The sequence below is a fragment of the Zingiber officinale genome, chromosome 5A (assembly GCF_018446385.1).
Source record: "Zingiber officinale cultivar Zhangliang chromosome 5A, Zo_v1.1, whole genome shotgun sequence".
Lineage (NCBI taxonomy): Eukaryota > Viridiplantae > Streptophyta > Magnoliopsida > Zingiberales > Zingiberaceae > Zingiber > Zingiber officinale.
This window is the reverse complement of record NC_055994.1, coordinates 140,483,231-140,502,507: the sequence shown is the minus strand read 5'-3', so window position 1 is coordinate 140,502,507 and position 19,277 is coordinate 140,483,231. Positions and strand designations below refer to the sequence as shown.

Sequence of the window (19,277 nt, the reverse complement as noted above, 5' to 3'; positions counted from 1 at the left end):
AATAGTTTGGAAATAATTGTACGATTAAATGGATCTTTTCCTGATATTTTGAAATTAAATAGCATAATAGTTATTGCTCATGCACCTAACTGTTCCTACGAGGACCAACTTGAGAAGAAAAGTTAGCCTTACAAAAAAAAAAAAAAAAAAACTCTAAATTAATCGTGTTAAACATAACGAAGCCCTTGCACATTCTCCCAACACTTCACCTTTCCTACCCTTCGCCCCTCACCATTTACCTTTATCTGTGCCACTGGAAGAGCTCCAAACTCCTCTTCGATCCCTCATGGCAGTGACTGAACAAGTTTCTGAGACACTGAAATACGAGGTCAACACTTCTCTCGTCTAAATTTTTTTTCCCCTCTGCGTGCCTTCTTTCCTCTGCTGGTTCGAGTAACGTTGTTCTTAGTGATGCAGCAGACCTTCGCCTTGAAGGTTTCCATCCACTGCGAAGGCTGCAAGAGAGAAGTGAAGAAATCCCTTCAGCATATAGATGGTACGGATGATCAAAGACTACAGCCCCATTTCCTTTGCGCATTATTCCTAATTGAACAAATTTTTGTTGTTGTTTGTTGTATGTTCGTTAGGTGTTTACAAGATTTTCATCGACAGCCAGCAGCACAAGGTAGTGGTAACTGGCAATGTCAAGGCAGAGACCCTTGTGAAGAAGCTCACAAAGACAGGGAAGCATGCTGAGCTCTGGCCTGAGCACAAACCCACTGAAAAGAAGATCAAGAAAAACAACAAGACCGATGATGGCGACGCCAGCAAGCCGCCACAAAACCCTGAGAAAAAAGCACAAAGCTCTCCTGCCAATCCCAACTCTGCTAAAGAGAAACCAGAGCAGGCTGCCAAGAGTGGAGGTGGTGGTAAGAAAAAGGGGAAGAAGGAAAACATCAATGAGGTTGAAGTAACTCCAAGCAGGGACATGGGAGATGGAAGTACTGGAACCATCCTGATCCCTCAACAACTCAACTTCCCTTCATGTGTAGTCAGCTATAGCTCCGTCCAGCCAAGCATGAGCTACGGAGGAGCACACTACCAGATGCCGATGCAGGAGAATGGGTACTTGAGCTATCCGCCATTGCCCCGAAATTGTGAGCTCTTCGACGAAGAGAATGCTAATGGCTGCCGCATCATGTAGTTCGTGTAGTAAAATAGTAGAGCTCTAGTGTAATGGTGGGGAGTCTCTTTTGTTTGTGTAAAATGGTTTCTGGTGATTATGAACCTGGATGAAAAGAAAAGAGATCATGTAGCTTGTGTTCTTATTTACCCTAAGAATCATTCAGGTGGGGAAGGCAGATTCAATTCACATAGCCTCTTTTGTTTGGTGTGCACGTCCTGTCATATACGGAGACAATGTGCGAAGGCAAATTCATTCATCTGCACCTAAATTTGAAGGAGGGGATTTGAATGCCCCTCACATGAGCACCGTAGAAAATCGAATGCGATCCTGAACCGGCAAATTCGGAGCCCATCCACAAAGCAGGCACGTTGCCGACGACTGCGGTCCCGCTCCCACGTGCCGCCCTTTCACTTCCTCCACGTCCCCACACGTGTCTCCACCCCCACCGTGCCCCTTCTTCCTATTCTCGTCCTATTTTAAACGATCAAAGCGGCCGTACGCCATTCAATCGTGTTCCTTCATGGCCTCCGGGACTCTCAAACACCGGCCACCGGTGAAGGACGAACTGGCCACCGCCACTACCGATTCGTCCACCGTCCCCGAGAAGACGAAAGACCAAAAGCTGGCCTTGGCCAGGCGCGGCCTCCGCTCCCTGGCCGTGGCCGTCGCCATCCCGACCGTCGCCACCGCCGCCTCCATCTCGGCGGCAGCGTCACCGTCGCGGACTCTGCCGGTGTGGGCCTTCCACGTGGGCTCGATCCTCGTGTCCGGGCTGCTGGGCCTCTCGGCCTGGCTGGTGTGGGCGAAGGGCGGGTTCCACGGGCGGAGCGAGGCGCTGCCGCTGTACCTGGCGGAGCTGGTGATGGAGCTGCTGTGGGCTCCGCTGCTCTTCGGCTGCGGGCCCTCGAGGTCGGCCATGGCGGTGTGCGCGGCCCACTTCGTGGTGCTCTTCCTGCTGGGGCAGTGCTTCAGCCACGTCAACCCCGTCGCCGCCGACCTCATCAAGCCCTACCTCGCATGGGTATCCTTCCTGGCCGTCGTTAACTTCCTGCTCCTCTGAGATGTTCCCGAGAGTTCGTTTGTACGAATGTAAACAAATCTAGCGTCTTCTACTTTACTTTGTGCCAATTAGAAGAGTCCTACTGTGTGAAGGGTAATTATATATATGGTTATTAGGAAATGTAAACGTCCTTGCGATGTTTTTTAAGATCTAGTTTGTGTACTAAACCAATTAAAGATATAGATAATTATCTTATACATAAATTACCATAGATAAAAATTTTAAAGGATTGAGAAGTAAATTAATGTCGTAAATATTGAGTGACGAAGGATTGATTTCTTTTTAATGAAATTAAGGTTTTGATTCGAACGCGGGCTTGGTTTATAAATGCAAATGCATAAACCAAGCAGTACGATGATAAATAGGTCAAAGGATAGAAGACGTGGAAGTTAAAATCAACAAAGGCGTTGAAGTCGGCTGAGCGGGCCGATTATGGCTGGACAGGAGGTCTTAGCGAACCGACGAGCCAAGTGAATAGCATAAGGTTAAGAGATAAGGTTAAGAGATGAATAGACAGTGTATTTTTCGATCGTCGTCGGTGTCAAGTGGTGCGGCGTGTTTGTCCGAGTAAAAGGTGGCCCTCCGCTAAACGGAGAATCCGAGTGAAGGGAGATTGTTCTTTTCAACATGATCGAGCGGGGGTGCCCCGGCTTAGCGAACGCCAATCGACCTATAATAGGATTCATCTATGTATCTCCTAGTATCCTTTTAGATATTTGTGCCACTGACAACAGAGTATATTCAGTAGGTAATCGTACTTTGGAAGTTTTTAGTCTGTCATATCAATAATATGCATGTTCGTTTAAGGAGAGATGTTAGAGATTTTTTTACCTTGTCATTTCCGAAGACATTTTAGAAAATGTGTCACGCTTTGAAATACTTGTGCAAGTATTACAGTAGCACTATAAAAAAGGAGTTCCCATCTATCAGAGAAGGTATGCGTAACTTCATTATTCTACCTTATTTTAGAAAATGTGTCACGCTAGGGGCAACCGCGGCCATCGGATTGCCCCCGGGGGCAACCGTAGCCACCGACCGGTCTGCCGTTGGCAGCAGACGCGACCATCGGCCACGCGAGGCCAGGCGCGGCCATCGAGGCCACACGAGGCCAAGCGTGGCCAGACGCGGTCACGTGCGGCCACGCGAGGCCATGCACGACCAGCCGCTGCCAGATGAAGAGGGCAGAGGAGACAGGGTAGAGAAAAGATAAGAGAGTGATTACCTGCATCGCCGCTGGAGATGGTTACCACCACCGAGAACGAGATCGGGTTGAGAAAAGTGGATCTGAATGTGGGAGGAAGGAATTTAGGGTTTTTTCAGAAACAAAAATATTTCGTCGTCATTTTTGTCTTCAAGTTTGACGACGAATCCAAGATTTATCCCAGATTTGGGGATGAATCTTGGATTTATCCCCGAATCCGGGACGAATCCAAGATTCGCCCCCAAATCTGAGAAGAATTTTGGATTCATCCCAAAATCTATGACGAATCCAATATTCGTCCCAGAATTTTTTTAAAAAAAAGAATAATTAATCGGAAACCCTAAATATCGACCTAAGATGTTGAAATTTCATGAAACAAGTTTCTATGGATTTCTAATTTTCGCGTGATCTTAAAAATATTTTCATCCATAATTTTAACATAATATATTAAATGTGGTGATTTTTTACCATGAATTATGTCACATTCGTGTTAAAAAAATCACCACACTCAATATATTAATTTAAAATTCTGGATTAGGATATTTTTATGATCAGGAGAAAAATATAAATGCATAGAAACTTGTTTCATAAAATTCTGAGATCTCTAGGTCTATATTTAGAGTCTAAGATTTATTTTTATTTTCTTTTTTTTTAATTTCTGGATTCGTCCTAAAATCTGGGACGAATCCTGGATTCGTCCTAAAATCTGGGACGAATCCTGGATTCGTCCTAGATTTTAGGACATATTCCTGGATTCATCCCAGATTTTGGGATGAATTTCTGTATTCATCCCAAATTTGGGGATGAATCCTGGATCGAGGACGAATCCAATTTTCATCCCAGATTTTAAAAAATTAAAAAAAGAAATAATCAATCGGAAGCCCTAAATATTGACCTAGAGATATTGGAATTTCATGAAACAACTTTCTACGGATTTCTTATTTTCTCGTGATCTTAAAAATATCTTCATCCATAATTTTAACATAATATATTGAGTGTGGTGATTTTTTATCACAAATTAGGTCATGTTCGTGTTAAAAAAATTACCGCACTCAATATATTAGGTTAAAATTCTGGATTAGGATATTTTTATGATTAAGAGAAAAATACAAATACAAAGAAACTTGTTTTATAAAATTCTGAGATCTCTAGATCCATATTTAGAGCTTCCGAATGATTTTTCTTTTTTTATATATATATATTTTTTAAATCTCGAATAAATCTTGGATTCGTCCCAGATTTTTGGATGAATTCAAAATTCGTCCTAGATTTAAAAAATAAAAAAAATGATCAGAGGCCCTAAAAATTGACCAAGAGATGTTGAAATTTCATATAAATAAGTTTTTATGAGTTCCTAATTTTTTACCAATCGTAAATATGTCTTTATCCGTAATTTTAACCTAATATATTGAGTATGGTGATTTTTTAACTCGAATTTGACCTAATTCGGGTTAAAAAAATCCCGACACTCAATATATTAGTTTAAAATTAAGGATTAGGATATATTTATGATTAGGAGAAAATTAGAAACTCATAAACTAATGTTTCATGAAATTCTGATATCTGTAAGTCTATATTTTAAGTTTTAAACACATATCCAAACATGCATACTTAATTAATATTAAACTATCTATGTTTTCCTAAATATGGAAATAAAGATATCGGAATTTCATGAAATAAGTTTCTATGTATTTTTAATTTTCTCTTGATCATTAAAATATCCTCATTCATGATTTTAACCTAATATGTTGAGTGTAGTGATTTTTTAAAATGCATTAGGTTAAATTCAGGTTAAAAAATTTACCGCACTCAATATATTAGGTTAAAATTCTGATTATGATATTATATGATCAGGAGAAAAATACGAACGCATAGAAATTGTTTCATGAAATTTCGATATCTCTAGGTTTATATTTAGAGCTTTTGATTCATTTTTATTTTCTTATATATTTTTTTTAATTCTGGGACATGTCCTAGATTCGTCCCAGATTTTGGGACGAATTCCTAGTTTCATGCCAGATTTTGGGATGAATTCCTGTATTCATCCTAGATTTTGGGGCAAATACAGGAATCTTCCCATAATCGAGGACGATTCCAAGATTCGTCCCAGATTTTAAAAAATTAAAAAAAAATCATTCGGAAGCCCTAAATATGAATTTAGAGATTTCAGAATTTTATGAAACAAGTTTCTATGCATTTGTATTTTTCTCCCGATCATAAAAATATCCTAATCCAAAATTTTAACCTAATATATTGAGTGTGATAATTTTTTACCACGAATTAGGTCACCAGACTCAATATATTAAGTCAAAATTATAAGTGAGGATATTTTTATGATAAGGAGAACGATATGAATACATAGAAACTTGTTTCTTAAAATCCCGATGTCTTTAGGTCCATATTTGAGACTTCCGATTGTTATTTTCTTTTTTAAAATTTTTTATTTTTGGGATGAATCTATGGATTCGTCCCCAAATCTGGGACGAATCAGTTTTATGTATTTTTTTTATTCTCCTTATCGTAAAATGTCCTCATTTATAATTTTGACTTAATTTATTGAGTGTGGTGATTTTTTTAACCCGAATTACATCAAATTCGGATTAAAAATCACCACATTCAAAATAGAAAGTCAAAATTATGGATGAGGACATTTTTACGATCAAGAGAATGATACGAATAACTGAAAGTTATTTCATGAAATTCCGATGTTTAAGGCTTCCGATTATTTTAAGGCTTCCGATTATTTTTTCTTTTATTGTAAAACAAAATTAAATTCAGGGACAAATCTAAGATTCCTCTAAAAAATCTGGGACGAATCCTGAATTCGTCCCGAAATCTGGGATGAATCTAGGATTTGTCCCAGAATATAAAAAATTTAAAAAAAGATAAATAAAATTGGAAGATCCAAATATGGATCTAGAGATATCAGAATTCTATGAAAAAGTTTCTATGTGTTCATATCGTTCTCCTAATCGTAAAAATATCCTTATATATAATTTTGACCTACTTTATTGAGTGTGACAATATTTTAACCCGACTTACGTCAAATTCGGGTTAAAAAATCACCACACTAAAAATATTAGAACAAAATTATGGATGAGGACATTTTTACTATTTGGAGACTGATAGAAATACATAGAAACTTGTTTCATGAAATTTTAATGTCTCTAGGTCCATATTTTAAACTTCCGATTATTTTTTTTCTTTTTTTTTTTAAAAATTCGATTCAGGGACCATTCCTGGATTCGTCCCAGAATTGAGGACGATTCCCTTATAATTTTTTAAAATATTTTTAAAATTTTTTTAGTCCGGGACGAATTCTGGATTCATCCCAGAATCTTGGACAAATTTTGCGACGAAAATAATTTTCATTGGGAATTTACGATGAAAATATTTTGTTGGAGATTTCATTGCTTATTTGGGTCGAATTTTATTTTTGTCGCCAAACTTGGTGCGATTTTGGGATGAAAAATATTCGTACCAAATTTTCGTCCCTAAATCATTAATTTTTTTTAGTGTACATGCTCTTTGCTACAGTATTTTTGCTATTCTCCACGTCACAGGAAACTGACTTAAGCGTCGGAGGGCCAACGCCGGGACCCCTTCCTGACTTGGCACTAACACTTTTGTGTTGAAGGAGTACATGAAATTTTTGCTGCATTAAATTTTTAGTTACATTCTAAGTCTGCCATCTCCTCTGTTTTCAGATAAGTAGAAAAACTTGAGATGCTCCCACATGGCCACCTCACTCAAATGTCAGCCGTGGAGGGAAGCCTCGTGCTTGTCATCCTCGCCACCGGAGTCGGAGATCAGGCCCGGCTCAAGGCATAGGCCATTAAGGTCTATGTCTAGGCCCCCAATAAAATTGGGGTCCATTGATTAATTAATTAAAGATATTGAAAAAATTAAATTAGCATCATTAATATTAATTAATTATAAATGTCTTGCTAATTCATTAATGACACCTTGCCAATTAATTCATTTTTAAATTGATATATTTCTTTCTTTTTTATTATTACTCTAATTCCCATTTTATTTTGCAATTAGTAATACTATTTTTATAAAACCTAATGAATTCTTTTCTCCTCAATATTTCTTAAAAATCCTAATAGTTCTTGTATTGTGCCCTTTTCTTTTCATCAGCGATTTTGCATGTTTCTCTTTCCTCACCGATAATACTCGGAGAGAACGTCCTTCTCTTCTTTTGTCGATAAAATTTCTTCCTCGCTCTTTCTTTTTATTTCTCGATAATAATATGAATTAGAGATTTTTTTATCATAAAATACAAAGTTAAATGCATTAGCAAAAATAATTTTTTTAAAATTAAAATTAATAAAATCTATTTGACATTCTAACTAAAAAGATTAAATAATTTAATAATTTTATTAATAAAAAATAAAATTATTATCAAAATAAGAAAACTAAATTTTATATCAAAAATTAGTTTTTTTAAAAAAATAATATTTAATTCTTTTTAATAACTAATTTTAAAAATATTTTTTTTTAATTATTATTTTCGGTCTCAAATTTAAATGAAAAATGTTAAAGAAAATTAAAAATATATTAAAAAATTTTATTTTTTAATTTTTTTACCTAGAGCCTCAAGGAATCTTGAGACGACCGGAGATGCCCATCCCAAGGTAGAGCAAGCCTCGATCAAAAACCTCGCAATGCTCGATGTTCTTTAACCACTCGTTGCCTCCTTTGATGATGAGTCATTGGGCTCTAGGTAGCAGGAGAGCATGTCGATAGTGCACAACGGGGGCACCAGCCTTGACGAGGATGACAATGAAGCGAAGGCAGCTGACAGACACTACAAAGTGCTGCGGCGAGCGACGACCTCAGAAGGGAAGCCCGCCCCCAGAGGTGGCGCGAGCGAGTGTCTCATCGACCCTAGCGAGCAGTGGGCAAACGTGCAGGACCGCCTCGCGTTATGCGGCCCTATACAGCCGCCTTACCCTGTCAATTTTTTTTCTTCCTTTCCTTGTCCTATTTCACTTTCAGTTCCTCTTCCTTTTCAAGAAATTCGTTTTTCTTCCTTTCCCTGCTTTTTCGTTTTTTCTTCCCTCCTCCGTTGATTTTTTTCCCTCTTCTCAATCAGAGTAAATATAGCATCCTAAATGAAAGCTCCTCGTTTTATTATTTTTAATTTTAAAAATAAAAATAATAATAAATTAATTTATTAATTATGATATATTTAATTATTTACATTTCAAAAATGATTGGTAAGAATTCATTGTTTATTGTTATATTTATTCTTTTTAAATCTTATAAAATTTCAATTATTTTTTATCCATTATTATATATATAATGTAATTATTGAAAAAATATTTTTTTTAATAGTAGATAGATGAATACGATTTTTCACTTTTACGTAGCACATAAAAATTACTTTAAATTACCTCTCCATTTTTATATTTTACTTGCACCTTCAAACTAAGTTTAATTTGAATTTTTCAAAATCTTCTTTTTTAACTCTTTTCCTCTCCTACTACTCTCTAAAACATTCTAAGATTTGAAAAGTTTTACAGGGACTAAAAATTTAAAGTTATGTTAGAGGTCCTTGATTTTAGGATGAGTATTAGTAAATTATAAGCCCTCTCTCTCTCTCTCTCTCTCTCTCTCTCTATATATATATATATATATATATATATATAAAAGATTGATATCATGCGCGCCCGCACAGTGCGCGACTGTACGCGCGCACGATGTCAATCGGATTTTTTTTTAATATTTTAAATTAAAAAAAACAATTAAAAAATAAACATTTTCTTATCTAAATCTTTAATACATTAATATATCCCCTCAACTTATTACAATACTCAATAAATACTTAAATTTTTTTTATTTTAATTTCTTTTTTAAACTAAACACTATAATCTAATTGGGAAACCTAAACCACAGAGGTAAAATCTAAAAAAAAAATAGCTTTGATACTATAACCCAAAGTCTGAACCCTAGAGGTAAAAATCTAAAAAAAAATAGCTTTAATACTATAACCCAAAGTCTGCACCCTAGAGGTAAAATCTAAAAAAAAAATAACTTTGATATTATAACCCAAAGCTTAAACCCTAAATAGCTTTGATACTATAATTCAAAGTCTGAACCCTAGAGATAAAATCTTTAAAAAATAGCTTTGATACTATAACCCAAAACCTGAACCCTAGAAATAAAATTTTTAAAAAATATTTTAATTATTTTTTTAATTCAAAAATTAATTATAAAAAAAATAACAAAACACAGACATTTTGAATTAAAAAAACAGTATTTCTTTATATAAGTAGCTACGTTAAGATACCCCTTAACATATTACAATACTCCATAAATATTTAAATTTATTTCATTTTTAATTTTTTTTAACTAAATATTATAATTCAATTGGAAAATCTAAACTCTAGAGATAAAATCTTTTAAAAAAATTAACTGAAAAATTATATCCTAATTAGGATGCCTGAACCCTACTAATAAAATCTTAAAAATATATATTCTATTTATTTTTTTTTATCAAAATTAATATATTTTAATTATTTTTTTAATTAAAATAAAAAAAATCATTATATACTGCGCACAGTCGCGTACTGTGCGTGTCGCGCAGTATATTAAAATAGTATATATATATATATATATATATATATATATATATATATATATATATATAACCATTGTTGTAATTTTAAAAAATATATTAGAAAGTACTAATTTATCTGAAATTATAAGTTGACATCCAAAAGAATGACTCGGTCAAAATAATTTAAAAAATATATTTAGTAAACTTGAAAGAGTATTTTAATAATGCACCAAAGAATGATTGATGATAATTATTAGAAAAGGATAGCAAATAAACTAAAAAAAGGAGTTCAGATCTATTTGTAGTATTTCTTAATTTTTTCTTAGTCTTTTTCATAATTTACACGTTGGATGTAATCTGATTAAAATTGACTGTGATCTCTCCTAACTTCAACTTTTCATTTAGATTATAATTTAGATCGAGTCAGATGATCGAAGGTTGTCGACAGTTGAACAGATTATATAGTGTTGACAAAGACGACTTATCGTTACCTTGACCTAAACTAGAACTTAGGTGAAAAAACGAACTAAAAAAAATTACAGTTAATTTAACTCGATTCTGATCATAATTCAATGTGTAAATTTAAAAAAAAAAAAAACCTAGAGTACCTGATCTCCGAAAACGGGTTTCTCAAGAATTTAAAAGGACCAATATATATCACATTTTTAACGGTTTGAATAATTATATTGATCTAAATAAATTTCATTCAACAAATAATAGTTAAATTAACTTTTTCTTTTATATTGTGATCCTTAATTTGAGCATTATAATAAACATTCGATGAGACACTGAATTGTCAGAAAATAATAATTATAATAATAATAACTTGAACTGTCCCTTAAAAAAGATAGCAATTTATAGTCGATTCTCTTTAGAAACTCGATTATTTCACTTCAAACTTGGACACCAATTAACATTTAGAAACAATTAAATCACTTGAACACTTATAAGAAATAACACAATTATAACTAAAATGAATCTTTTATTGGCACTAAAAATAATTTAAAATACAGTCCATGATTTTCACTAATAGAATAAATCGGATAAATCACCGTGTTTGGTCAATGAGGCAGAGAAGATTAGTATGACATCTGTGCAAGGATGGCATCCATAAATTAAGAAATCTTCTAAAATTTTTAATGGAACACATTACACGGAGTTTGAAAACTTGTAACATCTAAGAGTATGAAAAAACGTTTGATAACAGGCGGGACGTAGATAACAAAATTTCAAATATCAAAACTAATCAATTTCGAAATTAATCCGCACCGTTAGATTTATTCAAAAGAACTGAAAACCTATATTTTCAAAATAAAATAATAAACTAAAGTAATCGTTAAACCTTGATCGACTGAGATTAACAAACCCTTTTACAATTAAAAAGAAAATAAGGTTCAATGCAAAATGACTAGAAAAAAATTATTAAGGTTGACCATGTCTTAAAAATACAGAACTTCTGAAAAAACATTTATAAAAATTTAACATTTTTATTTGTTAGGGACTTTTTTTCAAAGCCCCTCCAAAAAGTGGCGTATGCTGCTTAAAGTGGCGAGCACACGGTATTCTTTAGTAAAAGGCGAAAGAATAATTCGCTCTGTGCTCACCACGCAGCTGCGTGATTTTTGCAGTTGAGCTTCGGATCAATTTATAATAACCTATGTGGGAAACTTGCGAAAAACAAGAGATGTGGGACTAAAACTCAACCTGCTTTTTGTTGGCACCGCCAATAGACCTACGGGCGCTACGGCATATCATGACTCGATCTGCTGCGGCGCCCGCGCTCTCCCTGGTTTATCCTTCTCTCGCTTCCACTCCTCTGCCCTCCAAAGGCAAAGGGCTCTTCAGAGCATCTTCCCTCCCCTCGCCCAAGCCACGGACCAAACGCCCCAATTATCTCCGCCTCAAGATTCCCAATCCCCAGCCACTCCAAACCCCTCCTCCACCGCCGCTGCAGACCCATGAGCCCTGGGTTGTGGTTCTCGAAGAGGAGGTTAACGCTGTCGAACATGTGGTACAGGAAGTCGACGCCGCAGAGGTGGTCGAGGATGCGCCGGTGGCGACGGTGGGGATCGACCCCGCTGCCGACCTTCAGGTGCTCCCTCGAGAAGCCTTTGCACAACACTTCGGTATAGCGCTACGCTTCGCGGCGCTTGTAGCGGTACAGACTATGGTTGCGGTCTGGTTTTTGGGCGGCGTCGGAGGCGAGGAGGGGAACGGCTCTGGCAAGCGGAAAGTCGAGGAAGGCAGGGTTGGGAGTGCAGCGAGCCAAGTAGCGGAGTTTCAGAAGATCCTGGAGATTAGAGCGATGGCTAAGGAGGCGAGGGAGACTGAAAGGAGGGAGCTTTCCGAAGACAGTGGAGTCCAGGGCGAGTTAAGCAAAAAGATTAGTAGTTTGAGAAAGAGATCTCCGAAGGTCATCTTGGACGAGAATGGATTTTCTGTGTCTCTGCCGCTGCCCTCCAAGAATGTGGATGAGGAAATGGATGGAAAGAAGCTTAAATCCAAGCAGAACACGGATATAAAAAAATTGAACTACAAGAGAAAGGGTGGTTTTTTGAAATCCATAAGGAAATCTGAAAATATTCCGAAAGGATTTGGTGGATCGGGAAAAAAGCAAGAGCCTGGCAAAGGAAGCAACGGTATTACTTTTCCTTGATTCATACGACTGAAGATTAACATTCTTCCTATAACTGTGATATAACTGTGATCTCGGTCTTAATTTTTTTTTTCTTATTTATTATTCTGATATATTTTTCTCAACCAATGACTTCATTATTGATCATTTCTTGTGCTGGAGATTTTCATTCTAGTACAGTACTCTAGTAGTCTGGTTTCCCTAAGTAAAATGAGCTCTTACGATTTCAGTGCTTAACTTTTTGCAGTACTTTCATTCTGTAACATAGCCTGTATTCATGAATCAAACAGGTTATTGCGGTTATTTGCTAGTATGAGATCCAGGGAGGGTCAATGCAACAAATTTTACCCATACTAGCTACTAAATAGTGTGCTTATCTATATTAGTGGCCCTGGCTGAGATTCTTTCCAATTATGCACAATGATGAACCATCTCATGTTCTTTTCCAGATACACTAAAACATCTTGTCTTTAGAAATTGAAGAACAGTTCTTTTTATGCTTTTTCTTCACTGAAGGAGGTCAATCAATGTGTAAGGTCTGATACAAGTATACAACAATCTAGTTAGGCCTTCATAATTGCGAAGCAAAATCATTTTATATTAGCATAGTTTCAAAATTATTTCATGAGCATCTAGGAGTTACTCATGAAAGATATGATCACAAGAGTTTTATTTTTTCACCATATCAGAACTTAGATTTGGTTAACCCTGCATAAAAATTGCTGCCAGTCTTTCAGCAAGATTACACTCCATTGATGTACAAGCTGAAAATCTCAAAGCTTACTTCTAATATCCAGAGATGATATTCTTGTTAAATTTCCAAGGAGATTGTCAATGTCCATGGAGTGCCTTGTTGCTTTCTTCAGCATCATATTCCACAGTGAGTTATGATTGCATTGCTGTTGACAAGTAATCTTCAATCGCACTAGCTTGACCTGCTGTCTAGACTGGTGATGGACATATATGCTACATGGTCTTTAATTTTTCAGGATTCTCTGAGTGATATGCTCATATATTGTTATATAAGATGTTTTTGCCTTGTCTATTCCTGTAACATTGTCCTTTGCAAAAATTTGTGGTTCAGAAACGTGGACTTGTTCAGATAATGTTATAAATAGTTGTTTCTTATCTTTTCTTCTGCAGTTATATTTATTAACTTTTGTAGAGCTTGAAATATTTCTTTTAAAGGAATTGTTTGTCGCTTTCATCTAAGTTTGATATGTATAATGATAAAATTTATTGTATCTCTGACAAATAAGCTAGATTTCCTTGTAATCAATTTCATTGTTGTGATGTTGTCTTTCACAATGTAGCTTTTCTTAGACTTTTTCACTACTAAGCCTAATGTTGATCTCTAGAATTTTCTTTTCATGAGTCTCTGGCAACTAATTGTCAAATAAATGAAACTATCATGTGTATTCATCTTAGGTGGTGTTCACCAGATTGCTGAAGAAGCTGCATGGCATCATGAACAAGGCAACACCCATGCTTCTGAGATGGCCCAAAGCCTGCATGATATCATGGATGATGTGGCTGTCTCAGGTCAAGAGGCAGTTAGACAAGTTAGTAAAGGTAGTCTCACATGCATATAATCATACTTGGATGAATAATAACCATGTGGATGATATTGAGGGCATATCTTCCTTTGCAGGAACCAATTCCACCAATGACATTGCTGAGACCTTCCGAAAGAATAAGAAAAGTTCCAAAGAAATTACTAGAATAAGTTCCTTGGAGACTGCAAAAGTTGATAAACCAAGGTGCAATTTACATGCTGAAAGGATTGATGACAGATCATTTGTCAATAAAGACAAACAAAACCAGTTGAATTTTTTAAACAATCCTTGGTGGCTAAAACTGCCGTATGTTCTAGTAAGCAATTCCCAGAATATAATTTCTGCAGCAGTTTAATCTTTCTCTATGAGCAAATATTTTCAGTTCCTTTTAGTTGTCTACTGGCTTCAATTTGTTTCCTTGCAGCCAATTTGGCACTGATTTATGTCTTAATTTCAAACTGATAAACTTGTATATGTATTAATAGAATGATTACTCTTGATTTAGGGTATTCTTCTTCGGAGAGGATCTAATGGTAGGGGCCCTGAAGGGCTTTATTCTTTGGAGGCAAATCCCTCATCAGGTGAGGAAAGTGCTTCTTATACCATTGTGTTCCAAGATCGTGGTGATGCTATGAATTTCTGCTTCTTATTGGAGTCCTTTTTTGAAGATCTGGGAGATGTTAGTGCTGATGTGGTTCCACTGACAATCCAAGTAAGGATTCCTCTTTGAACTAGTACATTAAAATGAAACAAATATAAGAAATTGCTTTCAGTGAATTATCCGCCCTCATGTTTTGCTATCTGTGCATGATAATAGTAGAGTCAATTGCTTAAATACTATGAGTTTAGTCCCATACTGGTACTTTTAGATATAGAATGTTACCATTAGTTCTATGTTCTAATATCATGGTTATCGCATAACAAATGCAATAGAATGATTCTTTGAGTTTGCCTAAACTAACAAGGAATCAAACTCTTTCTTAGGCTAAGACTTTTCAAAATGAAGTATTCCCAAAGGGCGAGGCTGCCATTTATAACGTAATGCTGCAGCCACTTGCAACATCTACACGACCTTCATTTGTGATTTCCTTCCCTGTGAAAGAGTTAGTGTTGCACACTGGAGGCAGCATCTGCTCCCCTCCTTACATCCAGGAGTAGTTGTCCAATTGAGAGAAGCCAGGTCCAGCTAGTGATCATCCATCTCTTCCACCTAATGAGTCCAACGCAGCCAACCCAACCCGATCAATTCATTGTATCGTTCAACCTAATGAGTCCAAGTAGTTTGGTCGATTCAGTCAACACGAGCAACCCAGCTTGACTCGCTTGTCTATGCCCAGTACACTTGACGTGCTTAGTCATTCATTATATTTATCTCAATTTTAATTTTGGGATGATAACCTTTAATTGATATTATATTTAATATAGGTGGAACAAACCTTTCCCCTTCTTAAAGTATAAAATAAATTAAGTGGACATTAAAATAAATTTAGTGGATTGAATTATTTCTTGGAATGAATCAATTCCCCCTCAATTAGTCTATCCATACATTCAAATGGAATCATTAAGCAACAAAACCATTCCATTTTAATTCCATTTATGAGTACCAAATGCATCCTAAATTCTACAATGCCACCTTTGGCTATGCAATATCTTCTCTCTAAGTTCTTAATTCTCTCCTTCCAATATTGTCCATGTTGCTACTGCTTCTAAACTTGCCTATTCATTTATGCAAACCCTCCTCTTAAAAGTCCACAAAAACATGCTCCTGCTTTTCTTCCATATCCTATTTCAAGCACTTTTAGATATTGCTTTATCTATCTTCTACTTTTATCACACCTATTTGTCTCTAATAGACCAAACAACTAAAATATTTTGTTCTTATTTGCTGCTTCTAGCAAAGAGTCAATTTGTATTATCCATATCCAGTGAAGATCTAAATAGACAAAAAGGTATTGTTTTCAATTTATAGTTCTAGTAGAGTTATGCTGTTTTATCCTTCTTCGCTTCATGATCTTTAACTAACTTCCTTTGCTCTTAAGTCCATTGTGTGCTACTAAATGCTCCCCTTCAAGGAAAATGATACTTGAGAGATTTCTTCCTGAGGTATCTCTTCATCAAAAATTCATTTCATTTATCCGATTTATGTTGATTTGATTGTATGATGATATGAAGCCACAGGGATTTTTGGCTATGATAATTATGTTTTGTTTCATAATGGCTAGTGATGTAGTCTACATTTTCTAGTTCTAGTCCATGTAACAAGTTGGTATGTAGATAATATTTATACTTATAACTCAACCAGGAGGATTAAGAGTATTAGAGTTAATAGGTTATTAGGAACAATGTTTGGTACCATATTAGTAATTTTAGAGTTAGGATTAATGATTATTTCATATACAATATTTCTTTTCCCAAACTTAACAGTTCAACTAATTCACTGATGCAACAAAAATTTATTCTTAGTGGTTGCATAAGATTTCCCCATCTTTGTAGCCGTATCTTAAAAGTTGACAATGCACAAAGCAATTTTTTTTAATGCTAATAAATGTCGCTGAACTATGAATTATTTTCTCAGAAATGCATGATATTGAATCAAGATGATTGGCATTTGCAGGAACTTACAGAGGTACTAAATTTGGATGCTTTAAAGCTACTTGTGTTGAGAAAGGGACAGATTCGTCTATATGCTGGCCTGCCTCTCACCGAAGTTGAGACCGAGATACGCTCTTTATTGAACTAAAGAAACTACAATGTACTCTTGCTTTACATATTGAGAGGTCCATTAAAGATCAAAAATTTTGGAGGAAAAGACAAGCCAGCCGAATTATTAGAACTTGACAGGATTTCAGTCATTTGCTTAAAGATATCTAAGTTTTACTCACGTAGGCCAAGGATTCTGTATTGTAGAAGAACATCACAAAACCTCCTCTCTTCTGTTCGAGGCTTCACTTTGGTTTGTTAACGAATTCTTTAGGTGTAAATTGTGTGTGGAAGATCTATAAACAGGGGAAAAAAATTTTGCTTCCATAATATAATGCAATAATTTTGTATTCTAACATCTGCAAACTGTTGAGAATGAGAGCTTTGATGTAACACTACAATTGTTATCACGTGATTTTATGATCACAGGTTTGAGTTGTGAAAACAATTTCTTGTAAGGCAATGTAGTTCAATCTGGCATCGAAACTCCACATTGATCGAAGTTTTGTGTATCTGACTGCACTTTTGACTTCAGCAAATTGTTGAGTGCTCTCTATATGGAATGTTGATTGGGGCAATTTAATTTGTTTTGAGTTTTTTTTTAACTTGAGGTGTACAAATTAAAGTTGACATTAAGGAATAAGGATAAGACATAATACTAATGTGTATCAAATCAGAAAGAGCAAGATACATAGAATTTTGTGAGCCTTCGAAGAAAAAAGATTTTTTTAAAAAAATAATAATTAATTAATTGTCATATTTCTTACGTATAATTAAGGTCTACAATTTTTGTGATCCCACTAATTAGAGATGACAATCGGATTCCATTGAAATTTTTTATCGAACATTAGTGTAAATTAGAAAGTGAAATAGGAACCTATAATGCACTTCTAGATTTATCCTGATGATCGATAGAAAATTTTCATGGAGCTAAATGGGTTGCTTTCAAAATTAATCAGTTGGAAAAACTAGATAACTAGATTACCAAATAATGAAAAAAAATATCAACAAGGATGGTAATGAAGGTCATTGTTTTTTTAGATAGTTGTCACTAGGTGTCCAATTTAACTAATTTTAGATTGATCCGATGAAAATTTTCCACTGACTATCAAGGTAAATAAAAAAGCATGGACAATCAAAAAGCCAAGCATTCTTACGTCAATAGTCTATTAAGGAAAATTCATTTGTTAATTTGTCGAAATTGAGATTTGATCCTTAGATGCTTAAAAAATTAAGAAGACGTTCTACTCACTATTGCCTAGGGGTGATAAGGTCATTGTCTTTTTTAAAGGTATCTAGGGTATCTAGCTCTTTGAACTTGTTGGTCCCTTAGCAGTCGAGGGGGGATGAATTGCCTGAAAATAAGAACGCAAATCTTTCTCGAAACTTACAGTTTGATTAACACAAAAAAAATGAATTAGGAAGCTAAATAATTAAAAGAAAGAGGTAAGAAAAGATTTACTTGGTTTGCAATCAGGGGATTGATAATCCAAAGCAAATGAATCTCACTATGAAGATCTCCTTTGGACGGAGTAGCCTCTTACAAAGTTGACAACTCACACAGTAGTAGACTAGAAAGAGAAATTATTTACAAGTGTTTTCTATAACTACTGAAATCAGGGATGTATTTATAACGTTGATCCGGGCGCTTGGAAGGGTTTTGGGCTGCTGGGGATGGATAAAATTTTATTCACGATGCAATGGATCGCGACAACATGGCGAGAGACAAGTTTTGAGTCTGGGTGCCTGAACCAGCTCCTGACGTTTGGACCCTGTTAAACTTCATTCGCAGTCGAGGGTGCCTTCAAGGGTTCCCGCCGCACCTGAAGTGGTTCGGGCGTTCGGACAAGCTCCAGGCGCTTAGACTCCAGGCGCCTGGAATAGCTCCAGGAGCTCGGACCAAAGTCAACAACAAGTTGACTTTTCATCTGAGCTTCTATTCTGGCTCGCCTTCCTTGGGGTAATTTTGGTCATCCGGAATAGAGCTCACCCGAACTCATTTTCTGACCTTTTTGAGCAACCTTCTACTCTGGCTTCTCGTCCCTTAGAACGATCGCGCGCTTCCTTCTCGTCTGCCAGTGTACTCTTCAGTAACGCCTCGTCCATCGGACGCACCTAACCCGTTGATTCTCTTCCGTGTCATCCTTCTCGCTAACTGTGGTATTTTGCTCGACTTTCTGTGCTCTTAAGTTCTTGCACACTTAGACACAAGACATCAAAAATAACAAGACTTAACTTGACTAGGTTGATCACATTAAAATCACCATGGGGTATTTACATAACTAATTAATTCTAGAGATAATCGGCCGACCCTACGGAAGTTTTCCATCCACTATCAAGATAAATCGGGAAGCACTCATAGAGGCTCATCCAAATGATCATCATTCTTAAACCCACTTTTCATTTAAAGAGAAAATTTCTTGTAATGCAT

General features: G+C 35.7%; 3 protein-coding genes and 2 non-coding genes across 9 annotated transcripts; 4 read left to right on the top strand and 1 right to left on the bottom strand.

Moving 5' to 3' along the window:
* Positions 1-154: 154 nt before the first annotated feature.
* Positions 155-1,312, top strand: LOC121982129 (heavy metal-associated isoprenylated plant protein 36-like). Its single transcript, XM_042535043.1, has 3 exons — positions 155-328; positions 421-496; positions 588-1,312. The coding sequence occupies exons 1-3, from the start codon at positions 287-289 to the stop codon at positions 1,142-1,144; spliced, it is 675 nt and encodes a 224-aa protein (XP_042390977.1). The 5' UTR covers positions 155-286; the 3' UTR covers positions 1,145-1,312.
* Positions 1,313-1,433: 121 nt separating this feature from the next.
* On the top strand, positions 1,434-2,389 carry LOC121982130 (translocator protein homolog). Its single transcript, XM_042535044.1, has one exon. The coding sequence runs from the start codon at positions 1,647-1,649 to the stop codon at positions 2,184-2,186; it is 540 nt and encodes a 179-aa protein (XP_042390978.1). The 5' UTR covers positions 1,434-1,646; the 3' UTR covers positions 2,187-2,389.
* An 8,605-nt stretch (positions 2,390-10,994) lies between these two features.
* On the top strand, positions 10,995-11,092 carry LOC121983436. The gene has a single exon (XR_006112489.1). It is a non-coding gene; the product is annotated as a U6 spliceosomal RNA (small nuclear RNA).
* Positions 11,093-11,452: 360 nt separating this feature from the next.
* LOC121983431 lies at positions 11,453-11,568 on the bottom strand. The gene has a single exon (XR_006112485.1). It is a non-coding gene; the product is annotated as a U5 spliceosomal RNA (small nuclear RNA).
* Positions 11,569-11,633: 65 nt separating this feature from the next.
* LOC121982128 lies at positions 11,634-17,321 on the top strand. Of its 5 annotated transcripts, XR_006112009.1 has the most exons (8): positions 11,634-12,594; positions 14,019-14,162; positions 14,242-14,462; positions 14,652-14,727; positions 14,815-14,858; positions 16,042-16,095; positions 16,186-16,249; positions 16,761-17,321. XR_006112009.1 is itself a non-coding variant. In XM_042535042.1 (6 exons), exons 1-6 carry the CDS (start codon positions 11,709-11,711, stop codon positions 16,884-16,886), a joined length of 1,497 nt encoding a protein of 498 aa, XP_042390976.1. In that variant the 5' UTR covers positions 11,634-11,708; the 3' UTR covers positions 16,887-17,318. The 5 variants fall into 5 exon arrangements, 2 of the variants coding, with proteins under 2 accessions (XP_042390976.1, XP_042390975.1); XR_006112008.1 differs by having other exon boundaries at positions 14,652-14,858; positions 16,761-16,895; XR_006112007.1 differs by having other exon boundaries at positions 14,652-14,858; positions 16,042-16,249; positions 16,761-16,895.
* The last annotated feature ends 1,956 nt before the right edge of the window (positions 17,322-19,277 follow it).

Bases quoted from the DNA above. Each gene is read 5' to 3' on its own strand.
- LOC121982130 (XM_042535044.1), top strand. From the start codon at position 1,647: ATGGCCTCCGGGACTCTCAAACACCGGCCACCGGTGAAGGACGAACTG.
- LOC121982129 (XM_042535043.1), top strand. From the start codon at position 287: ATGGCAGTGACTGAACAAGTTTCTGAGACACTGAAATACGAG. The intron at 329-420 runs GTCAACACTTCT...GTGATGCAGCAG, and splicing joins CTGAGACACTGAAATACGAG to ACCTTCGCCTTGAAGGTTTC. The intron at 497-587 runs GTACGGATGATC...TATGTTCGTTAG, and splicing joins ATCCCTTCAGCATATAGATG to GTGTTTACAAGATTTTCATC.
- LOC121982128 (XM_042535041.1), top strand. From the start codon at position 11,709: ATGACTCGATCTGCTGCGGCGCCCGCGCTCTCCCTGGTTTATCCTTCT. The intron at 14,163-14,241 runs GTAGTCTCACAT...CTTCCTTTGCAG, and splicing joins AGTTAGACAAGTTAGTAAAG to GAACCAATTCCACCAATGAC. The intron at 14,859-16,760 runs GTAAGGATTCCT...TGGCATTTGCAG, and splicing joins TGGTTCCACTGACAATCCAA to GAACTTACAGAGGTACTAAA.